Below are 16,236 nucleotides of genomic sequence, written 5' to 3' on the forward strand. Positions count from 1 at the left end.
GGTGGGATTTAAACCCAAGTCTTCCTGATTCTTTAGGACTCTTGCTATTCATAATGGAGACCACTGGTGTCAAACTCCAATATAAATGAATCCCTGTAAGCTGCATATTGGCTTAGAAAACTACAAATTAACATTATCTGTGTTGTATTTTTATTTAGTTTGTTAAACATTTCCCAATTACATTTTAATCTGGTTCAAGTCATACTTGGAAGTTTGCCAACTACTTGTCCAATTCTGCTTCCTTTACCACTACTATAATACCAATCTGTGAGTTTCACACCTCTGATGTTGATTATAACCACTTAAAAAGAAAACAAAAGCTTTGCTAAATATTATGTGTATTTAGTTTGTCTAGAAACATCTTAAAGAAGTCACAGTTGAAATCTAAGGTGCTCATGCATCTTTCAGAAAGGAATGGAAAATCCTAATCCATTATACATACTTTGGTAGGGTGCTGCCTTTAGATTTCTGATGTTCCCTCCTCAGAAGCAGAGAGATCAGTGCTGAGTATCAATCACCTTCATCCTGAATCAAGACTAATCATTTCATAATACAGCCAGTTTTTCAAGGTCACATTCAATTGAGTCTAAGGGCTCTCACATCAGCCTATCCCTACAGCTAGTCCCAGGACCCTCTGTAATGGCGAAGACTGAAAGCTTTAACACATGGGAAAGGTAACATCAAGGAAAGATTCCTAGATGAAAAGAATATAGGGGCTCAACAAGTATATGGGAAGAAAGTATGACCTATAATTTCGTAAAGGTGGAAAAGTCAACAAGGAGAAATTCTATACTGGATCTGATTCCCTCTAAGAAAGAAGAATTGCTTGCTAGGGTAGAAATGATGGGAACCTTGTGGAGAAATGACCATTTCCTTCTAGAATTTGTGATGTTGGAGAGGAAAGCAAAGCATAGTCTGACATGTACTCTAGATTTTGTGAACTGTCAAATTCTAAAGAACCAAAGGAAAACAATTTCAATGGAGGTGAAAATGTGAATTATTGAAAGCAAATGAGGTGAATGCCCCAAGAACTCAATATCCAACTTAAATTTTTAAAAGTTAAGTACATGATATGGAGCCAAGGGAAAGTAATAGGAGATAATAACAATATATTACATAATCATGTAATTATAAAATAATAGGGAATAAAAGCTTGGCTCAGTCTTGTAAAAATAGTGTTAGTATGAAAACTCAGAACAAATAGCTGTGGGTGATGGAACCTGACATAAAGGGGTCAATTTGTTTTCCTAGCTATTTTGTAGGAAAGAAAATCAGAGAAGGAATAGTACTGCTATGGGAGGATGGGAGGATGGAAAAAGACCACAGAGAGGAGAAAGAAATGTTTAATCCTTATCTTGCTTCTTTTTTCTCTGACAAAGAAAACTGCACTAGAAATGAACAAAGATTCTTAACAAGATATGCACTGATAACCTATTAGGAGAGGACCAACCTAGCCACACTTGATGAATTTAAGTTACCTGGTCCAGAAGAACCACATCCCCTGACATCAAAAGAACTGGAATATGTGATTGCTGAATCACTGTCAGTTAGATTTTGAAAGATTGTGGAGAACACAAGAGGAACCATAAAGCTGAAACAGGGCAGATATTATCTTAATTAAAAAAAAGAGTTTGAGAAAAGAATCTGAAAATTTTAGGTTAGTGACCTTAATTGTGATGGATTTCTCAAGAAATTCAAGAATGGATCATTAGAGAGATATTTAGTGAACATAATGAAAAACAATTCAAGTACAAAGAGCCAACATGGCTTTATCAAGAACATGTCATAGCAGACTAAACTAATTCCTTTTTGTGACAGCTTTACTGACCAAATAGATCAGAAGAATGATGTAGATAAAATTGGCTTATATTTAGCAAGGTATGTCATACTATCTTTGCGAAAAAATGGGAGATATGCAAATTAGATGACCAAAGGATCATAGATTTGGCATTGAAAGGGATCTCAGAAGTCATCTAATCCAACCCTCTCATTTTACAGAGGAAGAAACTAAGCCCAAGGAAGTTAAGAGGGTTTCAAGAAATGGTTGAAGAGCTAAACTCAAAAAGTTGTTGTTGATGGTTTCAATGTTAGCTTTATATGATTAACTTGATAAGAAGTCTACAGTAGAGTGCCCCAGGGGTCTGTGCTTCAACAGTGATATTTAATATTTTTATCAATAACTTAGATAAATGGTATGCTTATCAGATTTGGAGATGGCACAAAGCTCAGAAGTTTAACTAAGACACTAGAGGACATATTTTGGATCCAGAAAAGATCTAGGCTGAAATTTTTATTTGAATCTAAAGTCTGACATAAGTTTGAAAAATCAACTCCTTGTATACCAGATGAGAGAGATATAGTTAGTTAGCAGTTTGTCTGAAAAAAATCTGGGGTGGGGGAAGGGTCTTAGTGGACAATAAGTTTAATATGAGTCAGCTCTGTCATATGGAAATCAAAAAAGACAAAGTAACCCAAAGTAACCTAAGGGGCAGAATTCCCAGGAATAAGGAAGTGTTGGCCTGTCTACACTCTGCAATGATCAATGGGCTTTTGGAGTATTGTGTTCTGTTCTGGGTGCCATAGTTTAAGAAAAAATAATTGGTAAACTAGAGAGTGTTCAGAAGAAGGAAAGCAGGATGGCAAAAGACCTTGAGTTCATGTGATGTTAAGATTGGTTGAAGGAATCAGGATTTTTAGCTTAGAAAAGACAAGACTTGGGATATGATTAAGGTATTTGAAGGACTGTCATATGGAAGAGGAATTAAGACTTCCTCTGTTTGGATCCAGAAGATAATATTACAAACAGTGAGGAGAAGTGTCAAGGAGGCTTATTTAGACCTGGTGTCAGGGAGATCTTCCTTAGTAGTAGGGCTGTCCCTAAGTGGAATGGACTGCTTCAAAAGGTATTGGACCGCCCTTCGTGGGTGATCTTCAAGTAGAGGCTGGAGAGCCACTTACCAGGTACGTAAAACGGGATGTTAATAATTGTTGTTGAAAGCATGGCTGCCAAAAAGATATGAGAAGACACCTCTCCTCGCTCATTTACAATGATAGAAAGTACACAGGTGTAGAATTTTGTAAATGTCAGATTTTTCAATGTATTGATTAGTTTTACTGAGTTTTTTTTCTTCTTTTCCTTTTTTTTTTAAAAAATCTTTGACATGACAGAGGGAGAAAGATACAGGAAGAAATCAAGGCAATATAAAAACAGAAAATATCAATAAATAATGTATTTTAAAAATAAATGCTCGTTGATTCATCGACTATTGTTTTACTTGGGTATTAGTATGTGTTTGTAGTTTAACACATGGTGCTGCCAATAAGCCTTTTTCTTGTACTCCTTTCTAATTTGAGACTCCAAATGGACTATTGTCTTAGAAATCAGATTGAACAACGATTTAATTCCACAAATGTTAATTGCTTACTATGTTTAAGGCACTAGAGGTACAAAGACAAAAATGAAATAGAGTCTTCTTTTAAGGAGTTTTCATTCCACTGGGATAATCACTTAACAGATAATCAATCAATGACATTGCCATGTGTATTAAAATTCCTAGGAAATGTCAATCCAATGTTTGAGAGAGCAGATGGACACTAACCCAAAGCAGGGTTAGGCTGGCAGAGCATGGAATCGAGGGCAAAGGGATCAAGGATTTCTACTGTTAAAAGGCTTTTAGCAGTTACAGCAGGAGTGGATGCCAAAGGAAGAAAGCCCGAGTATCCTCCTTTCAGCTGGCTGCCAGAGAGTAAAGAAAACAGCAAAATTCAGAATCCCAGAAATACCTGAGAACTCTTAAGTCTCCATCTTAAAACTTCACTTTCCATGGGCCTTAGAGGCTAACCTAAGGAAGTCATTTATTTTTTCTCCTTTCATATTAATTGCCTCAGAACATTAAAACATAATAATATAATTAGGGCATCACGTAACAACAACAACATTTTAAATGCCTTTTCAGGGAATCAGCTTGATTCTCAATTATGGAGCAAGTCTCCAGTCTTTCAAGGTTGTCTAAAGAAAAGAAGATGCTTTTGTGGTATTGGGCCAAGACGAATAGCTTAGCTTAGCTTAGCACATCAATCTGACCTTTGTTGAAAGGCAGTTCAAAAAGGCCAAAGGGGCTGGCTGCCCCTAGCATCCTGATCAGAAGTCCGCTTTAGATGGGAAAGGAATTAATTGCCCATAAATCCTGAGGGACAACTGTGAAATAAGTCTTTTGAGAACAGCTGCTCCTTTCATCTATCCTACAGATGTCCAGCTGGGCTGGACACATATTTGATATCTAGCTTTTGAAGGGCGAACACTAACTCTCTCAGGAATCCAACGTCTTGATCCACTGTAAAAACTCTTAAATCATCCTTTTCCCACTGCCATCTCGGGATGCAGAAAACAATCCAAGACCAATGAAGTACTTTATCTTGAAGAAGAGGAGAAGATATCTGAGCTTGGAACCCAGCATTTGGTTAGCGGTTAATACCCATCTGTCCCATGGTACTTATTGCCTGGTCAGTACATTCTGGTCCTTTACACTATTTGGTTTAACTAATGATTACATATTATGGTACCCTTGTGGGTGACAACTTTTAATTTTTAAAGTCTTTGTAACCCCAGCACCTGCCAACACATAATAGGCACTTAATACATGTTTGTTGATTATTATTTCTGTGTGTTGCTCTTTGGTGGTTTCCTACAGATCTTGTCTTTCCAATTGGACAAGAGACAAGGTTTCTTCTTTTTTTGCCACTATCATTGTCATGGCAAAGTGAATACAAAGTAGGCTACAGTCACACATTCAGGTTGTGTGGCCCTGACACAACCTCTCAATGCTTCAGGCAGCTTTCTCAAGTGTGTTGTTGAGTTGTTTTAGTCATGCTGAGTCTTCATGATTCCATTTGGGGTTTTTTTGGTAAAGATACTAGAGTGGTTTGCCATTGCCTCCTCTGCTCATTTTACAGAAGAGGAAACTGAGGTAAACAGAGTTAAGTGACTTGCCCAGGATCACACAGCTACAAAGTTTCTGAGGCCAGATCTGAACTCATGAAGATGAGTCTTCCTGATTCCAAGTCTCTATCCTCTGTTCCACCTAGTTGCCCTACTTGTTTTTGAGTCATTTCAGTCACATCTGACTCAAATGTTAAATGGCAAAACAGGTAAAGATCTGAATTAATAGAAGGAATTTCCACATCAGAAGTTCCTTATGCAAATGACATGTTTTTGTCTTTCTCCGTATAGTGTTTTTAACACACTGTCTGACACATAAGAAAAGCTTAATAAATGCTTGTTGACTGAAATCAGAGGCCCAATTTTTAAAAATGATACCAATAATAACTTGCAACTTCTAGGTGCAGTACAGTTATTCTAAAAATCCTTGTTAACTTGAACTGAAATACTGTGAGTAAAAACCATGCCACATACATACAGTTTTTCTAAGGTTTCCCAAGTTGTCATTTTCAGAAAATCAGTTTTATACCTTATACTAAATTCATATCTACTCTCTCTTTAATTTGATTAATCCTGGGTTTCTTTGATGCCATATCACCCATAATTTCCATTTTGAAAGTCTAAAGTCATCATCCTGACTGTGAGAGCCCATCACCAATGCCCTATTAAGCAATGAGGCAAATGTAGGATTTATACTAGAAAAATATCCTAACAATTTGAGCCATTCAAAAAATGGAAGGGGTTACATATAGAAGTAGGGGCTTTCCCCTCACCAGAGGTCTTCAAAACAATGACTGGATTGGATGATCAGCTGCTGGGTTTGTTGTGGCAAGGACTCTTTTTCAGGTATGAGTTACAGGAGATGGCTGCTGAGGACCCTTTCAGCTATGGAACTCTATATGATGCTGACAGTTAAAATACTTCCATGGAGTTGTTGCAGGTCCCTTTCTGGAGGTGAGTGCTCCAAAGCTTTTTAGTTGCCTACCAAATTGTTTCACATTCATCTCTAACATGATTTATCTATCTATTTTTCTATCAATTCATCAAACACCCTTTGTGTGCAGAGCACTGTGAGAGATGTTGGGGTAGATACAATGCTTAGATGAAGAACTATCCTTGCTCTCATGGAAGTTATACAGTCTAGCAGAGGAAGGACACACCCACATAGAAAATTATATTGCACAATGCCCCAGAATATCAGACCTGAGGTACATTAAGGGAAGTAAGGGCCAAGGGTAAATGTCATTACCAAGTTGGAGGATTAAGAATAGGTTTCATGGAGGAGGCAGCATTTGAGTTAGTCCTTAAAGCATACACAGGAATTCATCAAGTAAAGATGAAAGAGAGGGCATAGCTTATATAAGGAAAAGTGTAAGCAAATATAGAGAGGTTTATTCTGTAAGCAAAACATAGCCCAGTTCAGCCACGGAATATAGTGTGGAAGGGAATAACATGAGATAATTCTGGAAGGTTCTTTTATGCTGTACTTATCACTATCTTTGGCAAACTTTTTTCACAGTGTCACTAAGAACTCTATATTTTTGGGGGTAGCTCAGTGGTGTAGATGATTGAGTGTTGGCATTGGAGTCATGAAGACCTGAATTTAAAACCTACCTCAGACACTTACTAGTTTTATGACTCTGGACAAGTCACTTAACCTCTTCTGTCTAAACTGTAGCTATCTTACCAGGGTGGTTGTAAGAATCAAATCAAATGAGAGTTGATTTTAGAAAAACATGGAAAGACTTACATGAAATAATGAAAAGTCAAGTGAGCAAAATCAAGAGAATGTTGTAAACGGTAACAGCAGTATTGTTCAAAGAATAATTGTGAACAACCAAGTTATTCCGAGTGCTATAAATACTCAGATCAACTATAAAAATCTATGAAGGAAGATGCTATCTACCTCCAGAGAAAGAACTGATAAATAGAAGTATGCATAGTATAGTTTTACATATATTTATAAACCCGAGTCAAATGGTGGCTTTCTTTAGTGTGGAGTGGGAAGGGAAGGAAGATGATAATTTAGAATTTAAAATGTAACAAAAAATAAAGAAAGAAAAAAATTAAACAAGGTAATATATGTAAAATACTTATACCTTAAATTACCATATGAATGCAAACTATTTTTATTATCTGCAAAGTTCTGCCTCAGCCATTGGGGGTTGACAGCCTGGTGTTCTACCTTCCTTTTCTTCTTCATGCCCAGCACCTTATTCTACTCTTCCCAATATCATTTTAGGCTGGATAAACTCAGTGTGTGTGAACAAAATCTCTCTTGTCTATTTCAAGTCTGGCACTGAAATAGCTTGTCTCCTGTTTCAATCTGAGGCATGGTATTGAATGGGCCATGTTGCAGGATCAGCCCTTGCCAGACCCCACAGCCCAGGCCAGTGACAGAGCTAGCCTTTGAATGATATCAGATTGGTAAAGCATGTCTTTGGTGATCTTCCACCTCCCCTATCTGTCTCAGAGAAAACCCAGATAAGGTGTGAGCTAATAGTGGTTTAAAGTATCACTCTACTCAGAGTATTTCAATTTAATACAAAGACTCCAAGGCAGGTCTTCTTTGCACTATGCCTTTATCAATATCATACTAAAATATTTCATAGTATCCCTGTGACATGGCACGTTGGTATTACAATCTTTGTAGTTAAGGTCCAACTCTACCTCACCTCTTACAGCTTAAAAAAAATATATCTTGTCTTACTGCTTTGTGCTGGGTCTGAGCTAGTGGGCTTGATGACATGATTCGCATCCTCATGAAGAGTTCCAAACCAATCTTTTAGCCGGGAAGCAAGATTCCTCAACTCCTTGTCTGTGCAGCCTAGAGAGAAATACAAAAAAGAGGATGAGTTATTAAATTGTTCATATCCTTTGACCCCCTACTGGGAATATCCCTTGAGATCAAAAACAGAAAGAAAGATTCCACATGAGCGACCTTAGACAAGTCACTTACAATCTCTGGGTCTCACTTTCCTCATCTTTCATATGAGGTTAGATTAGATGACTTCTAAGGAAGCTTTCAGATATAAAATCTAATTGTGTTGGAAGCAATGGCTGTGAGGAATTCAGAGAAACATGGGGACAGTTATACGAAATGACACAGAGCCAAGTAAGCAGAACCAGGACTACAATATACAGAATGACTCTAATAATGTAAATTAAAAGCAATACCAAAAAGAAAGCTGAATTCTGATTAACTACGACTAATCTTGGGCCTGAAGGACAAATGATGAAACATGCTTTCCTCTTGTCACCAAAGAGGTGTGGAACTATGAACAAGGTATGTGGTATTTGCTGTCAAACACAGTCACCAAGTCATTAGGTTTTACTTCATTTATCTATCTATTTATTTATTTATTTATTTATTCATTTACTCATTTATTTATTTATTTATTTATTCATTCATTCATTCATTCATTCATTCATTCATTCATTCATTCATTTATTCATTCATTCATTTATTTATTTATTTATTTATTTATTTATTTATTTATTTATTTATTTATTTTAGGCAATTGGGGTTAAGTGACTTGCCTAGGGTCACACAGTTAGTAAGTGTCAAGTGTTTGGTCTGAGGTCAGATTTAAACTCAGGTCCTCCTGACTTCAGAGCCAGTGCTCTATCCACTGCGCCACCTAGCTGCCCCCATTAGGTTTTACTAAAAAAAAATTTCTTTTTCTTTGTTACAAGGAAGGAATCAATGAAGGCAGGCTTAAGAGAAAATGACTATGAGATAAAAATAAATGGTATCAATAGAATGTAATGAGGTAATCAGGGCAGGCTCCTCCCACTCCCAACTGCTGGTCCAGGCCACATGGGCCACCCCATGGAGGCTGCTTGGGGATGGTCCTGTACCCTGGCCCCTTCCAATAAACCTCTTACTAAAGGACAGGCACACCCAGGGTCTTTTATTTGGCCCTATCCTTGGGGGCTATTGATGATTCAAAAATGTGCAGGAAAAGCTCATTAAGTAAGATTAAAAGGAGAAATAGCTGCAATTCTTTCCCTCTTCCTTTCTGAGCATATTGCTTGGCAGTATGTCAATTCTCCGTTAGACTCCCATCAGAGGCGGGGGGTCAGTATCTTCTTCTCTTCCCACCCTCCTTGAAACAGCTAAGGCATCTATTGTACATAGCAATGTGTGCATGTGCTAGCATGAGATGGGATCTCAAGTCTCTGACTGCCTCTCTGCTGTAGCTTTATTTCAGGTACCAAACAATGGTCCTGAGATAGAATTATTTACATTCTTGGGGAGTACCTCATGAGTTCTGGAGGTATTGAGAGGTCCAAGGGCTGTCAACAAGTGGGGCTTCCTATAACCACACCCTTCTCATATGAAAAGATAGCCAGGACAATGAGGCAGGCATGACTCAGGTAGGCCAGAGTATATGGACCATAAGTGAAGTGATATTTAGATAGCACAGACTGAGGTCAAAGTGAACTTTGTTAAGCAGGCTCATAAGTCTCTTGGGAATATTTAACTCTTGGTAGAACTTAACATAGGCACCGAGCTTCTATGAATCCCTTGAGTACTTCACAAATTTTCTATATCTATTTATAACCTTCTGTGAGTCCACTATTACAGGTTACTGTTTCATGTTTTAAATATTTGTCAATGCAGTTTTTGAGTTATTTGTATTATAAGTATTTCTTTGTTAGTAGAAGAAATTAATAGTTTTACTGTACCTGAAGTCTACTACTTTGTACATTAAATGCCTTTTCTTGAAAGGGCCCTGCCAATCCCTTTTGGGGTAACCCTAGATATGAGTCATATCTAAGCTTTGAGATTTCCCTGATGTCTTAATCCAACGTGAGGAAATGAGTTAGAGAAAGTTAGAGAAAAGACTGACCCCATTTTAGAGTTTAGGTTCCCTCAGGACTGAAATAGTAGGACCCTTTTTAGAAGGCAAGGCCTCCTCTCCAAAGGCCAGAGGTGGAAGGCTATCACAAAAACAAAGGAACCTGTTGTTTCCCACTAGGTCAGCTTTCCACAGGCACCAATGTAAAGGTAACAGCAATAACAAATCTTCAATCTTTCTATAGAAAGCCAGTAACAAAGTATACTACTTTTCTATTAAAAAACAGGCAATATGCTTTGTTAATTAAAGGGAGGATTGACAATAAAGGTCCTTAGCTTTAAACACCAAGTAAGAAAACCAAACAAAAAAGGAAGATTCATGAAGGAATAGCATAACAATATTATTAATAACAAGACATTAAGGATGATTTATACAAAATTAATACAGAACTATTTGGAGGGGTAAGGGTCTAACAGAGAAATAAGAAAAGGCTTTATGTATGGTAGAATGCAGCACTCAAACTAAGCTTTGTAGGAAATTAGGAATGCTAAGAGGTAAGAGTTCAGGAGGGTATTCCAGGTGTGAGGAATCAGTAGCCTGTGCAAAAGCAAAAACGTAGGAGATGAAATGTTGTATATGTGAGGTATAACAACAAGACCAGTTTTACTGGATTAAAGAGTGTGTTAAGAGTAGTAATGTATAATAAGGTTAGAAAGGTAAACCAGACCTACATTGTTGTTGCTTTGCTGTTTTCAGTTGTGTCTAACTCTTCATGCCCCTTTCTGGGGTTTTCTTGGCAGAGATACTAGAATGATTTGCCATTTCCTTCTCCAGTTCACCTTACAGATGAGGAAACTGAGGCAAACAGGGTTAAGTGACTTGCATAGGGTCATATAGCTAGTGTCTGAGGCAGATTTGAACTCAGGTCTGCCTGACTCCATGCCTGGCACTCACTGTACTACCTAGCTATCCTAAAAGCCAAATAGATGATTTTATTTGATCCTAGAGATAAGAGGGAACCATTAGTGATTATTGAGTAGGGGAGTAATTGGATCTGTTTTTTTGGAAAACTTTTTTTTTGTTTTGTTTTTTGTTGTTGTTTTGTTTTTTTGGCTAGGCAATAGGGTTAGGTGACTTGCCCAAGTTCACACAGGTAGTAAGTGTTATATGTCTGAGGCTGGATTTGAACTCAGGTCCTCCTGAATCTAGGGCCAGTGCTCTATCCATTGCTCCACTTAGCTGCCCCTGGAAAACTTCTTTAGCAACTCTGTGTAGATGGGTTATTATGGGGAAAGACTTAAGAAAGGGAGACCAATTGGGAGACTATTGTAATAGTCTAGAGTAAAGATGATAAGGCCCTGAACTAGGGTGGTGGTTGTATAACTGGAGAAGACAAATAATAAAATCATAGTACAACATTCTATTATGAAAATTAGCTCATTTTTGGTCTAGGAGAAATATAATGGTCCCTAAGATCCATGTGTCTCCTTATCTTAAGCTTTAGGAAGTTAAGTTACAAGTCCAGTCATAATCACTCCAAGCCCCAATTAGGAAAATTCCTAAAATTTAGACAGAGGTTAGGCTCTCTACCTAAATTTATATTTATGTCTATCTCTAGTTAACTTTTAATGTCTTTGTGTTTGAGTCAAAACTCAATTTACTAGAAATATTTTGTTGATAAAATAGCAGCCACTCAAGGGGATAATCTTAATACTGCTTACTTATCAGTCAAGCCTTAATATTCCTCTTTTTCCCAACCCAGGCCAATTCATCCCAACATGGACCAGTTCACCCCTCCTTAGATTACATAATGAACTTCCACTCTTGGGTACTCATAATATCAGTGCCAGATAGTATAGGAATCCAATCAGGCTTTATCCCTACTATAGTTTAGAACTCCTGAACTCAATTGATCCATTAGCAGGGACTATAGGTTTCCTGCATGCTTGGAAAACTCCTTCATTTTATACACTTTCCTTAGGATATAATCAAGTTTTTCACACAATGGCTCTGATTAATTCAGAGTGATATATAATATATGAGCCCTGTTGTTTTGATTGATTGAATCAATCAAGAAATGTTCTTACCTAAGAAAGGTAATTAATTGTACGTGAGTGGTATAATCAAAGAAGTCCTACCCTTACAACAGACTCATATACCTAGAGCAAAAGGCGACTTTGAAGGCCATTGAGTCCAATATCCTTAGTAGTACTCTACCCACTGCACCATCTAACTGCCACTGTCACTGCTAGAAACTAGAGTCATGCCAGTGACTAGTCATGGGAGAAGTTGAGTCATCAGCCTATGATAGGCTGGCAACAATAGCACAGCACCAGCCTACAAATGAAAACTCCACTTAGGAGGGTGAGTATATCCACATCATCAATTCATGAATCCAGGACTTGGAGTAGATATTGTTGAGGCAATTCTACCCATGACGTTTCTGCTGGGCTCAGGAATCAGAAACGCACTTGTTGTTTAGTAATTTTTAGTCACGTTCAACTCTTCGTGACCCCATTTGGGGTTTTCTTGACAGAGAAACTGGAATGGTTTGCCATTTCCTTCTCCGGCTCATTTTACCAATGAGGAAACAGAGACAAACAGGGTTAAATGACTTGTCCACGACCACACAGCTAGTAAGTGTCTGAGGCCAGATTTGAATTCAGGAAGATACCCAGCACTCTATGCCCAGCACTACCTAGCTGTCCTTGGAATTAGAAGACCTGAATTCAAATCTGGCTTCAGACACTTACTAGATATGTGACCCTGGTCAAATAGTTTAATCTCTGCCTGCCTCAGTTTTCTTAATAGTAAAATGGGGATAATAAATAGTACCTACCTCCCAGGGTTGTTGTAAGGATCAAATCAGATACTTTTTGTAATGTGTTTAGCATAGTACCTGGCACATCATAGGTTAATATACGTTTGAATGCTCCCTTCCCCCAACTTCTCTTGCTGGGGGAAGAAAAAAACATTTGTGAACTCAATGCATAAACAGAACCAGCTGCACAGGAGCTCTTAGAATATGGCTGACTCTTACCTAATTAGCTATTTGGAAGTTTCAATGATGCTGAGCTTTATTATTTTCATGTAGTCACTGCCTCTAAACTACAATATGAGTGGGTTTTTTGAGAACCAACCAGATTGTGAATAGAGATAAGATTCTTAACTGGAAATAAGACATGATTAATTTTTGTAGGCTTTTAATGGGGAATATGCATAAGGGAAATACAAGCCAAACATGATAAATTTATAAGGTACTGTCACTTTCATGCTTAAACAGTTTGGTTACTTAAAGGGACAGAAAATGAACTTTTGGGGCAGAAAATGAGTTGTTATATAAAGAAAAAGGATTAAATGAAGTTTTTAAGGATGTAAAGTGCTGGTCTTTTTGTTTATGAACAGTTTGATTGCTATAAGGTGCAGAAAGCTTTCATGTATGAAAAACTAGCAAAAGTCCATTTGTGAAGAAAAACAGTTTTTCCCATGAAAATATAAGGACAGACACAAGGGGACTGGATAAAAAATGTAGAAGTGTTGTTTGGCAGCAAAAAAAAAAAATGACTGAGGCTATAGGGCATTATAATTCCTCAGTTCCCTTCCCTTCCCTTCCTCCTTAATGACATGGCAAAAGCAAGAATAATCTCTATATTTACTCAATGGGAAGCAAATACGGGAATAATCAGTACATCACAATTCACAGAGAAATCTGGGTCACATTCTCTCATGAATACACACAAAGTTGTCAAGGGAGTGTGGGCATATACTTGCAGATGCCTAACAAGTAGGTACATAAAGAGTGAAAAAAAAACATGTGCAGTTGAGAAAACTGAGGAGTACGCAGGTGAGGACAGAGACAGAGGAAGTGGCTACACATTTTGTACACATGCTACAAACTTTTAAGCTATTGCAAGTCACTGATTTTGTAATTTAGAATCTGAAAGGAGCTTGAGCCCAGGTGGGGTCAGGAATTTATACCCCAATATAGGTAGGGTACAAGCTTCTTGTAACTGGTAATTTTTTTAAAAACCTCATTTTCTTCTTTTTATGACATTTCTTCTTCTATTTATTTCTTTTATTTTGCTTGTATCATATCCTCTTTCACTTTTAAATCGGTTCTTTGTCCTTGTAAGCTTTTACTTCCAGTCTATCTGAATTTTATATTCTGATTAATTGTCTATATCTTTGCTATGCCTTCTTTATCATCTTTGTGTTCCTTATGGGGATAAAGCTTCTGAAATTCTAAGTTTTAGTTCCTTCTTGTACCCCGTTTCTATGCTATTGCCATTCCATCTCTGGCCCCATGTTTTCTCCACCACTCTATGTGCCAGTTGTCCTAGGAACTCAAGCATTCCTCTGCTTGGAGAAGAATGCTGTCCATGAAGGAAGGCATGAATCTTTCTCAGAGAAAATGGTCTCCACCTCTGACAACTCCTCCCAGACTAAACTTGCCACAAGATCTCCAATGAAAGAGCACTTCCCTTATTGTTGGTCAGTCAACAAGCATTTATTAAGTTCTTACTGGGTGCCAGGTATTGTGATAAGTTATGTGGATAACAAGAAAGGGAAATATAGTCCCTGTCCTCAAGGAGCTTGCATTCTAATGAAGGAGATAACAGGTACATAAATAGGTAAATATATATTCAGATATACATGTAGAATATATGGTAGATAAACTTAGAGGGGAGGTTACTAGCAGCTGAGGAGACTGAGAAAGGCCTCCTGTTGAAGGTGACATTTCAGCTAAGACTCAGTTCTTTTCGTCCCCCACCCTGATTTCTTCCCTCTTAAGGCTCCACCCTTTCCACTGATACCACTATGACCTTATTTCAGGCTCTCATCACTTCTCTTCTGACCTATCACAGCAGCTTCCTAATTGGTCTCCTCAGATTTCTCCCTGCTCCAATCTATCCTCTACTCACCTGTCAAAGTGATTTTTCTAAAAGGTAGATTTCATCATACCCCCATACACATACTCAATTAACTTCAGTTGGCTCCATATTAACTCCAATATCAAAAAGAAAGGTCTTCATCACCTCCTCTTTCCTACCTTTCCAGTCTTCCAACACTTTCCTTTCATTCATGTACTCAAAGGTCCAGTAACACTGGCCTGCAAGTCTTTTCTCACACACAATACTCCATCTCTGTTCCATTGCATTGACTATTTCCCATGCCTGAAATGTTCTTCCTCCTCACTTTTGTTTCTTCATGTCTTTGGCTTCCTTCAAGACTCAACTCAAATCCCTTCTTGTGCAAGGATCGTAATTTTTTCCTCTTCCTTGTATCCCAAGAACTTAGTACACTGCCTGGTACATAGTAAGTGCTTAATAAATGTGTGCAGACTTGTCATTCTCCCATATTCTCTTCAATCTTGCTGAGATACCATCAGAATCAATATCCCTTCACTGTTCTCTCATGTATTTGGTAGGGCTACATCATTAGCTCCTCTCTTCCTCCCACTTTTCCTCTCACCACTTACACAATCTATCATTCTCCTATCCCCTCCCACAAAAGATGCTGATTCACTTGTAAGAGTCAGGATAGTTTGTCAATACATCAGGTCAACTCTTCCACATTAGGTTCTCCTGGTAATTTAAGCTTCCATTAAATCTATAGCCACCTTTAGGTCCTTCTTATCTCTTGATGATCCCTCTTTGTTCTTTCTTTTACCCCAAAGGTCAATCTTTCTTTAGTCTTATTGAGAAGTAGATTTATTTACCATTCTTGAAATTTTATTTTTTTATTGAAATTTTATTGAAATCCAGTTATTTATTATATAAAGCTGTAGTTTAGTGGTTTTGATCAGGATTCCAGGGCAGGTCTGAGAATGAGTAACTGGCCCATATGCAGTCCCAGCTTCACTGTGGTGTAGGTTTGTGGCTTTACAGAAGTAGCTACAGGAGGGTTAAATTGAGACCAGTCTCTGTGGAAATAGCTCATCATCCGCACTACCACCAGCCACTGACCTAGGCTCCACCAAAGGGTAGGTAAAGTCATGAGTTCCCAGAACATCAGCAATTATCCAATGATCCTGGCCACCCGCCATGCTTCCAGATTTTCTCTGAATTCATCCTCCAGAGAACTTAGCTGACAATTGTGCCTGCCTCCTCAGTAGCCCCAGCTATTGAAGGTTGGGAAAAAAAATTTTCACCAACCAAGTCCTTGGCATCATCAAATGGTTCAATGTCAGAAACAGATACTGACTTTCTCAATGGAAATGACACAAAAGGAGATACAATACTTCTCAGATGCATTCAAAGGACCACTGGCCTTAGCTAAAACACCCTATATTTATTGTCTCCCAAATAAGAATGTGAAGCCATTGAAATCAGGGCCTTATTTGCTTTTCTATTTGGAACCCCAGTTCTCACCACAGTGCTTTGCATATAAATATTCATATCTCAAATGATTCTGTGATCCAGCATGAGGTAGACACTCAACAAATTCCCTTGACCAACTGTTAACTAATCTCATCAATTTGAGAATTACCTG

General features: G+C 37.9%; 1 protein-coding gene across 1 annotated transcript in view; it reads right to left on the reverse strand.

Annotated features, from left to right (window-relative positions):
- SPOCK1 (SPARC (osteonectin), cwcv and kazal like domains proteoglycan 1) overlaps window positions 1-16,236 on the reverse strand; it is a 738,369-nt gene that overhangs the window by 12,400 nt on the left and 709,733 nt on the right. The window contains exon 7 of the mRNA XM_027849220.1: window positions 7,650-7,766. Coding sequence (XP_027705021.1) covers window positions 7,650-7,766 — 117 coding nt within the window. The remainder of the gene's footprint in view (window positions 1-7,649; window positions 7,767-16,236) is intronic.

The sequence above is a fragment of the Vombatus ursinus genome, unplaced genomic scaffold (assembly GCF_900497805.2).
Source record: "Vombatus ursinus unplaced genomic scaffold, bare-nosed wombat genome assembly UNPS02007284.1, whole genome shotgun sequence".
Classification (NCBI taxonomy): Eukaryota; Metazoa; Chordata; class Mammalia; order Diprotodontia; family Vombatidae; genus Vombatus; species Vombatus ursinus.